The 8,863-nt window shown below is 65.2% G+C and overlaps 1 protein-coding gene across 2 annotated transcripts; it reads left to right on the top strand.

Annotated features, from left to right (window-relative positions):
* The first annotated feature begins 32 nt into the window (after window positions 1-32).
* MON1A (MON1 homolog A, secretory trafficking associated) lies at window positions 33-6,804 on the top strand. 2 transcript variants are annotated; one of them, XM_026054989.1, is made up of 6 exons: window positions 36-304; window positions 2,259-2,400; window positions 2,787-3,254; window positions 3,568-4,333; window positions 4,483-4,630; window positions 5,209-6,804. In XM_026054989.1, exons 2-6 carry the CDS (start codon window positions 2,274-2,276, stop codon window positions 5,347-5,349), a joined length of 1,650 nt encoding a protein of 549 aa, XP_025910774.1. In that variant the 5' UTR covers window positions 36-304; window positions 2,259-2,273; the 3' UTR covers window positions 5,350-6,804. The 2 variants fall into 2 exon arrangements, with proteins under 2 accessions (XP_025910775.1, XP_025910774.1); XM_026054990.1 differs by lacking the exon at window positions 4,483-4,630 and having other exon boundaries at window positions 33-304; window positions 5,209-5,293.
* Window positions 6,805-8,863: the final 2,059 nt, after the last annotated feature.

The following is an 8,863-nucleotide window of genomic DNA, read 5'->3' as shown; positions in this document are numbered from 1 at the left end:
GCCGGGGGTCCCGCCCGTGCGCTGACTACAGCCCCCAGGATTCCGCGGGGCCGGCGGGGCCGGAGCCCGACCTTGGGGAGGAGAAGCAGCTGTAGGGCTCCTTCCCGGCTGGAGCAGCCGGGGTGCCGGCGATGCCCGGGGCCCCGGAGCAGGCAGGGGCGGGCAGGCAGCCGGCCGCCCGCGGCACGCATCCTTCCCGCTCCGCCTGAGCCGTGCCCGGGAGGCTGCCGGGCTGTGCCTGCCGGGGCTGCCCCCTCCGTGCCGCCCGCCTGGGCCTCCGGCGCCGACGGGAAGAGCCGCGAAGGTTGGTGCCTCCGCATTGTCCTTAGCCGCCGTCTCYCCCCGCCTCGCCCTGCGCCTCCGCCGCCGCGCGGGGGGCCCGGCCGGCGCCGAGCCCTCCCGGGGTCCTGGCACCTGGCGCCCGCCCGTGCTCCCAGCGCCGCGCGGGCACGGTGGCTGCTGGGCAGAGGCGCCCCAGGAGCCAGGCAGAGTTACACCGCCCAAAGCCTCGACCCGCCTGCCTGCGGCCAGCCGTGGGGCTGCGGTCCTGCCCTCGCTCTCCCCGGTGGGGCTGCGGGCGGGGGGCTGGCAGGGAGGGGTCCCGGTGCCCCGGCGCCGCTGCCCTGCGCCCTCCATCGCTGCCGCCTTGTGCAGAGCGACAGCGCCGAGCCCCAGCCCCGCTGCCTTGCGGGGAGAAGGGACCACGTCCCCGCTGCCCCCGGGCTGGGGCAGACCCCTTTGCCGACCAGCGCTCTGGGCAGAAGAGACTCCCTAGCCGCTGTTTTCTGCAGGACGAGCGCTGCAGAAACCCTGGCAGCCCTGGACCTCGGGGGGCTCCACGGAGAGACCCTTGCCCCCCACGCCACCTCCTCCCGGCCGCAGCCCGGGGCTGCAGCCAGCACAAAGGAGCTGGCCTGGGGTTTGGATGAAACCCTACGGAGTGAAATCCTGCATGGGAACGTGCGTGGATGTGGCGGGCTGATAGCAGCCGGCTGCCAGGGCTCCGGGAAAGGGACACAGGCCCGTCACGGTTTGTCGTTCTCCGGCAGTAATGGCCCTGCCGTCAGAGCTGTAAATCATTACAGGGAATTACAGCGCTCGTACGACTGTGAGCAGGATCAGTCGGTGCAGAGCAGCAGGGAGGGGAAGGGCCAGGTGAGGGCAGGGCCGTAATCCCCCGCCTGGCGCAGTTCAGGGCGCTCAGGGGTGTCGTAGGCTTTTGGGCAGTGGCCAGGACCAGGGGCCAGAGCGTCCCAGGTTGGAGCCAGCCCAGGGGTCCGTCCCAGCGTGGGGGACAATGGCCTTCTCTGCATGGTACAGTGTTCCTGCTGGCATGGGGGCCCCCGGTGGCCGCGACCACTGCCCTGCTCTGGGTGCCCCAAAGGGCGGGAGGCRGCTGACCCATGGGTCTGAGTGAGCCTTGCCAGCGGCCGATCGCAGAGGCTGGGGAAGCTCCAGCAGGAGCACGGGGGCAGCACAGGGCCGCAGGCCAGCCTGGTTCCCACTTTTGCTTTCGGTTCCCACCTGAGTTGCTGACTGGGTGCATTTTTGCCCGTTGCCCCCACGGGCAGGGAGGCAAGCATGGGCTGGAGGCATGGTGGGGCTCTGTCCCCAGCGGGCTTCCCGCCGGGCCAAGGTGAGCCGTGCGGAGGGGGCTCAAGGATGGTGCCGCGCTTGTTGTGGGTTCAGGTGGGCTGCCGCTGGGGCCACGATGCTGGAGAAGCCGCTGTAGCTGCAGGAAAAGCTTCCCCGGCCTGGCCTGGCAGGTTGTGTCCCAGCTGCCTAATCCGAGGCGAGCTGCAGAAATCCGCCCTTTGCAAACATGAGGCCTCTGGGTGCCGCATGCAGCTCTGCTCCATCCGGGGCTAGCTCCGTTTGCCCGCTCCGCCGGGACACCAGGGAAGTGGGCAGAGGAAGGGCGAGCAGAAGGCTTTCCCCACGCTCGGGGGAAATTCAGGACAAAAGGTGCCGGGACTGTGGAAGCGGCAGAGCGGTGCAGCGTGTTCCCGGGGCCTGCGCCATGGGAGGGAGGAAATCCTGCTGGATTAGAGCAGCTTTCCTGACATCTCACCAGGAGCTTTGTGCTCCCTGCTGAGCCAGCAGGATTGGGCTGAGGACGCCGACGTGGCCGAGCCCCATGTGGGCTGGCCCCAGYGGGAGACCCGCTCCGAGAGAAGTGTTTTGGGCCCCCTTTTGCAGGCGGGGAAATGAAGGGGAGCACCCAGTGGCGCCGGGGTGACGGTGTGGGTCACACGCAGGTGCTGCCCCGAGGAATGGCTGCGGATGTCCACAAGAAGAAAGGCTGGGAAGTGCCCAACGGATCCCTGGCGCCGGGAGATGGGCAGCACGCCGAGCGGGCCGAGAGTCCCACGCCGGGGCTGGCGCAGGGCACGGAGCCRGGTAAGGGGCAACCCTCTGAGCCCAGGGCTGTGTCGGGGCACAAAGCACGGGCACCGGGGCGGACCGTCATTTTGGGGGGTTAATGAGAAAAAAGCGTCTCCTTGTTAGGCAGACTGGGCCCTCTGCGGCCCTGCACGTGGGGGAAGATGGAGCCGTCCGTGACTCCCTGCCGGCAGGATGTGCACCGTTGGGTGCCCTGGGAGGGTAGGGGCTGGCGGGCAGGACTGGGGGCCACCACGCACAGAGCTCCTGGGTGGCTGTGGTGGGCCACGGGGTGGGGGGGAGGTCTCTCCCTGCATCCGTCTGTCCCTTTTACACCCTCCGGCCGGCCACTGCGTCAGCAGAGGAGGCAGGCGGCCGGATGCTGCATGGCCCGTTGTTCGCAGGGGCGGGCCAGGAGGGAGCCATGTTTGTGCACACCCGCTCCTACGAGGACCTGACGAGTCCCGAGGACGGCGGAGTGGCGGCCCGGAGCCCAGAGGAGAGGCAGGGGGAGCCAGCTGAGCCCACCAGCATGGAGCAGATCAGCAAGGACTTCAGCGAGCTGAGCACCCAGCTCACAGGCATGGCCCTCGACCTGGAGGAGGAGATGCGGCAGAACAAGGAGGGGAAGCTGGAGCCATCCCCACAGGCCRCCCGCCGCGACTCGGTGCTGTCGGGCAAGGAGGAGGAGGATGTCACCATGGATGCCTGGCGCATGCACCGGAAGCATGTGTTCGTGCTGAGCGAGGCGGGCAAGCCTGTGTATTCCCGCTATGGGTCCGAGGAGGCCCTCTCCAGCACCATGGGTGTCATGATGGCCCTGGTGTCCTTCCTGGAGGCCGAGAAAAATGCCATCCGGTCCATCCATGCAGGTACCGCGCTGGGGGGCAGCTGTGGGGGGGGGGGGCCTGCCTGCATCATCTGGGGGCTCATCTGTCAGGACCGATGTGTTGTCCTTGGCAAGGTGCAGTGGGCAGCACGGAGTGCCTGGCCCTTGCCCCTGCTGCTGGGGATCATCCGTCCCCTGTGTTAGCTGTACCTGGGGCAGAGAGGTGGCTGGGGGGAGGTGAGAGTGGAGCATCGCTGGATGCCCAGCTGGGCTGCAGCCTGGCTCCCAGTTGCAGCAGCGGGGAGCCAGGCTTACAGGTTTCTCCCCACCTCCGTGGGGACCTCCCTCCTAAGCAGATGGCTACAAGGTGGTCTTCGTGCGGAGGAGCCCACTGGTGCTGGTGGCAGTGGCGCGGACTCGGCAGTCGGAGCAGGAGATCGCCCATGAGYTGCTCTACATCTACTACCAGATCCTGAGCCTGCTCACCTGGACCCAGCTCAACCACATCTTCCAGCAGAAGCAGAACTATGACCTGCGCAGGTTGCTCGCTGGCTCTGAGCGCATCACTGACAACCTCCTCGACCTCATGGCCCATGACCCCAGCTTCCTCATGGGTGCCGTGCGCTGCCTGCCCCTGGCTGCCAGTGTCAGGGATGCTGTGAGCACCAGCCTCCAGCAGGCCAAGGCCAAGAGCCTCGTCTTCTCTATCCTCCTGTCAGGGAACCAGCTGGTGTCTCTCGTCAGGAAGAAGGACCAGTTCCTCCACCCCATCGACCTCCATCTCCTCTTCAACCTCATCAGCTCTTCCTCTTCCTTCCGGGAGGGTGAAGCCTGGACTCCCATCTGCCTCCCCAAGTTCAACTCCAGTGGCTTCTTCCATGCCCACATCTCCTACTTGGAGCAGGAGATGGACCTGTGCCTCCTGCTGGTCTCCACTGACCGTGAGGACTTCTTCACCGTCTCTGACTGCAAGCGGCGCTTCCAGGAGCGCCTGCGGCGGCGGGGGGTGTACCACGCTCTGCAGGAGGCCCTGCGCACCCCTTTCTACAGTGTCGCCCAGGTGGGCATCCCTGACCTCCGGCACTTCATCTACAAGTCCAAGAGCTCTGGGCTCTTCACCAGGTGAGGCCTCTGGGGCAGTGCTGGGCTGTGAGCTGGCCAGGGAAGGCCACCATGCTTGGGCCAAGGCCTCAGGGCATGGGGTGAGCCTCCTCCGCAAGTGCCCTTCTCTGGGGAGCGCGGGGGGCTAATGGGGCACTGTGTTCCTGCAGCCCCGAGATTGAGGCACCCTACGTGCGGGAGGAGGAGAAGGAAAGGCTCTTGGGGCTCTACCAGTACCTCCACAGCCGGGCTCACAACTCTTCACGCCCCCTGAAGAACATCTACTTCACGGGCCCCCGCGAAAACCTCCTGGCTTGGGTAAGGGCCATCCCCAGGGGTGTGCCAGTRGTCCCCAGCGGGTGGCCAAGCCTGGGCTTCCTGCAGAAGGAGACATGTTTAGGGTTTGGGTGATCCCATCCTCTCTGGTCCTGCATGGCAGAGCAAGAGGACACTGACAGGACACAGTGCCAGCACCGTGGTCCCTAGGGTGTTCCCCAGTCTGTTTCTGGTCCTTTGAGGGTCAGCCTGGAGAGAGSGTCAGGTCCCTGTGCCAGAGAGCGCTGGAGCGAGGGGCATGGCTAGCCCTGGCACCAAGGGCCATGCCATCCACTGTTGTGAACTCCCCAGTGTCACAGAGAAAACCTGCTCCGGGGGCCAATTCTGTTGCCCTGAGGGGTGGGAGATAGAGCAACCCAGGGGCTTGGTACCCCCTGCTTTTGAGCAAACTAGGTGCCCAACCACTCAGGGTGTCCCACTGACACCCCATGTCTCTGCCCTGGAGCCCCTGTGCTGGTGTCCATTCCTGGTAGCCGGCGGGGGGAAAGGGGCAGTGCCAGGCCCATGTGGGGTGCAGACGTGTGCTGTGGGCCCAACATGTGCCCTGCTTCTTCACCCAGGTAACCAGTGCTTTCGAGCTCTATATATGCTACAGTCCCCTGGGGACCAAGGCTGGCGCCATCAGTGCTGTCAACAAGCTCATGAAGTGGATCCGCAAGGAGGAAGACCGGCTCTTCATCCTGACACCCCAGACGTACTGACGGGCATCAGCCATGCGTGGTGCCAGCTGGGGGTACCCCTGCTGGGCTGGGGTGCCCGTCCCTCGGGGCAGCCCGGGCCATGCCCAATCCTCCTCGTGAGCAAGGGGGAGAGGGCACGGAGCAACCCCGGGAGCACAGGGAAACCCACCTGTGGGACCGTGAAACTCGGGTGTTAGAGACAGGGTGCAAAGCTGCCTGGGGAAGGGGTGAGCAGGGCTTTCGCTCATCTTCAGGCAATGCCCTCACTCCAGGGGGGCTGCCCTTCCTCTGCGGCCCCAGGGTCGGTCCCTCGCTGTGGGGATCCTGGAGCGGGGCTACAGGTGCCCCTCATTGCTGGAAGAGAGCTGAGCCCCCCGGGTCCCACAGCCTACGCCTGGCACCCTCCACGTGCCGCTGTCCTGTGGCCGTGCTGAGGGTGGGGGGCTCCCTGGGGGCATGTGGCAGTGCTGGGGGGCCCCTGCACTGCTGTGCCCACAGTGGGCAGGTGACAGCGCCCAGCTGGGGACAGGGCTGGCCCTGGCACTGCCAGTGCTGCTCCTTGCCCTGCCCTGGGGGAGCCGTGCCCCTGGATGCCAGGCAGCCCTGACCATCCCAGAGCTGTGAACCTGGCAGGCTGGCCTGGAGCCACGGCTGCGAGAAGGACCCGAGCTGTGCCCCTCGGAGGCGAAGGGCCTGCCAGAACCGGGAGCTCTGGAGCAGCTGTTTCTGTGCACCCACAGCACCTGGCATAGCCCTGCCACACTTCAGGTTGTCCTTGGGGATGGCAGCTCAGCCTGTGCCCCAGCTACGGCAGCGAGGGTCCTGCCTACCTCCCCGTGGGACATGAAGCAGCCCCAGAGAGACTCGGGGTAGCAGGATGCCCATCGGGGTGCTCGAGGGCTATGTCAGGCTGCCAGAGGGTGGCATGCGAGTTGGCCACCCCCTCAGATGGTGGTGGTGAAATTGCCCCCATCCTGCCCCCTGCTCAGTGCCAGATCCCTCGCAGCATGCCCCAAGGGGCAGCTTGAGCACAGCCCCCCAGAGACCCCACTGGCACGGGGCCGTGGCGCCACGTGGCCCAGGAGGGTCTTCACCTCGGTGTGGGGGCCCAAACCCAGCCCCTTGAGCCAGCCGCACTGGGCGCGTGTGGCTGGGCTTGCTGCACAAGGACCGAAGCCACCTCTTCCCCGGCCAGCCCTGGGCACCAGCGTGGGGCCGCAGGTCCATGAACCCCACAGCGTGCCAGGCATGGCTCCGAGGGGCAGGGACTGGTGTCTCCGCTGGGGAAGCTTGACCCCACGTTTTGGGGCTGTCTGCCGAGCGCTAGGGCAGATGTTCGGGGAGGAGGAGAGTGACCACAGAGACACCGAGGGAGCTGGGAAGGACCAGGCAGGGCTAGCGCAGGAACTTCGGCTCCTGTATTTATGCTCCTGCCAGACTGTAATTGCTTGTCTTTGCTCATAAACATTATCTGGACCCGAAATCAATTCTTGTCACATTAATGTCCATCCATATGGAGAGGGCCAGATGGCCCAGCTGAGAGGCCCTTTGGGGGTCAGGCAGCATCTCCCACCCCGGGACCTCCTCCCATCCAGCACCCTGGGGCAGCATGGCCATCCCCTGTCCCTGACAAGGAGCATGTGGGAGCCCACCGGAGTCACCCACCATGGTGGCCCTCCATGCCCAGCACCCTGCTGGCACCCCCTTTGCCACAGGGTCACCTGGCACAGGGTCCAGCCCTCCACTAGGACAGGCTTTGGGTGGAGGCCAGCGACATGTTGGAGGACTTTGCAATCCAACCCCAGGGATCTGTTCAGGGCAAGCAGCCAACTGAAGGGCAAGGAAAGCCACCGGAGGGCAAAGCCGAGGAGCAACACAAGGAAAACGGGGGCCCAGCTGGCAGGGGAGAGCTCAGGCCAGAGGGCGGGAGCGACAAAAGGCTCCAGACAGGTGGGATGGGGCCAGCTAATGTTGCAAYGAGAGGAGACGGAGGAAAGAGCTGTTGGGTAAGGCGTGTGGCCAACGTAACCACGAGGCCTTGCACAATGATGTGGGGCAGGAGGCTTGGCAAGGCTGCGGCTGGCCAGGTGATGAGGGTAGGATGGTAGTGAAGAGGAGCCCGTTTTCGGCATGTTTGACCCCCCCTCAAAGCACCAAGGCAGAGTCCAGAGAAAGGCAGACCTACCTGGCCTCATCACAGCATGGACTTAGGGACCAGGTGGCGTGAGAGCAGTTGGGATGCGGAGCAGGAGCAATGCCGACTCTTCCACCTCCTCCACCTGTTGCCAGCAAGCCCTTGACCAGGGCAAAAAAAGAGACATGAAGCAATAGAAATAAACTCTGTGGCTCCACTCGCAAATTTGTGGCTGCCCTGAGGTCTGACCCCGAAGACACCACTTGTGCATCTCACCACCAGCACCGCAGCACAGACTGGCCTGCATCCTCAACACCCTGGCTGGAAACCTGCAAGCTCCCAGGGCCCTGCAGGGAAGATCTCACCATGGGCTGAGCATCAGCTCCAGGAAGCACCAAACCAAGCATTTCCAGGCCTGGAAGGAGGACATGTCTGGGGCCAAGAGTCCATGGCTAGTGTGTGCTGTCGCACACAGTTGTGGGTAACACTGCTGTGCTGCAATCTCCTGCCGGAAGGCCAACCCGCCTGCCTGGAAATGAGTCGCAAGCCTGCTGACAGCTCAGGCAGATTCAGGGAAGCGGTGATTTCACGTGTCTTGGTGTCGACAGGCCCTGCTGCTGGTGTCGGCTTGCCATGGAGCCAGGGGCTGCAGCAGAGGGGCCATAAGGTGCCGACACGTCTGAGCCCCTGCGCTGGCACTGCTGCTGCCAGGAGTTGCTGGGCTGCAAGGAGCCTGGCACTGGCTCACGAGTGCACAGTGATGCTGGCGGCAGGCTGCGTTGCTCAAAGCAGCGGGCTGCAGGGCACAGCATGGTGGTGGGGCCTCGACACCATGGTCCTCCAGGCATTCAGTCCCCATGTCTCACCTGTGCGCACCTGTCCCTCCAGGTCATGAGCGCCCCATGTCCCTCCAGGGCACAATGTCAGTCCAGGGCACCCTGTGTCCCTCCAGGGCACCACGTCTATCCATGGTGCCCTGTGTTCCTCCAGGGTGTCCACATCCCTCCAGGGCACCATGTCCCTCCAGGGTGTCACAGAATCACAGAATGGTTGAGGTTGGAAGGGACCTCTGGAGATCATCTACTCCAACCCCCCTGCTCAAGCAGGGTCACCTAGAGCACATTGTACAGGATCGCGTCCAGGCGGGTTTTGAATATCTCCAGAGAAGGGGACTCCACAGCCTCTCCKGGCAACCTCTTCCAGTGCTCTGTCACCCTCACAGTGAAGAAGTTTTTCCTCATGTTCAGATGGAACTTCCCGTGTTGCAGTTCGTGCCCCTTGTCCACATCCCTCCAGGGCACTGAGCATCCCCCGTCCCTCCTGGGCACCCCAGGCGCTCCCCGGGCACCGCATCCCTCGGCGGTCGCCCCGTCCCCGCGGGGCACCCGCGTCCCTCGGCCG

Source organism: Apteryx rowi, unplaced genomic scaffold (genome assembly GCF_003343035.1).
Source record: "Apteryx rowi isolate R43461 unplaced genomic scaffold, aptRow1 scaffold_98, whole genome shotgun sequence".
NCBI classification, from domain to species: Eukaryota; Metazoa; Chordata; class Aves; order Apterygiformes; family Apterygidae; genus Apteryx; species Apteryx rowi.
The sequence above is the reverse complement of the archived record's forward strand: the minus strand, read 5'-3'. Positions and strand labels throughout refer to the sequence as shown.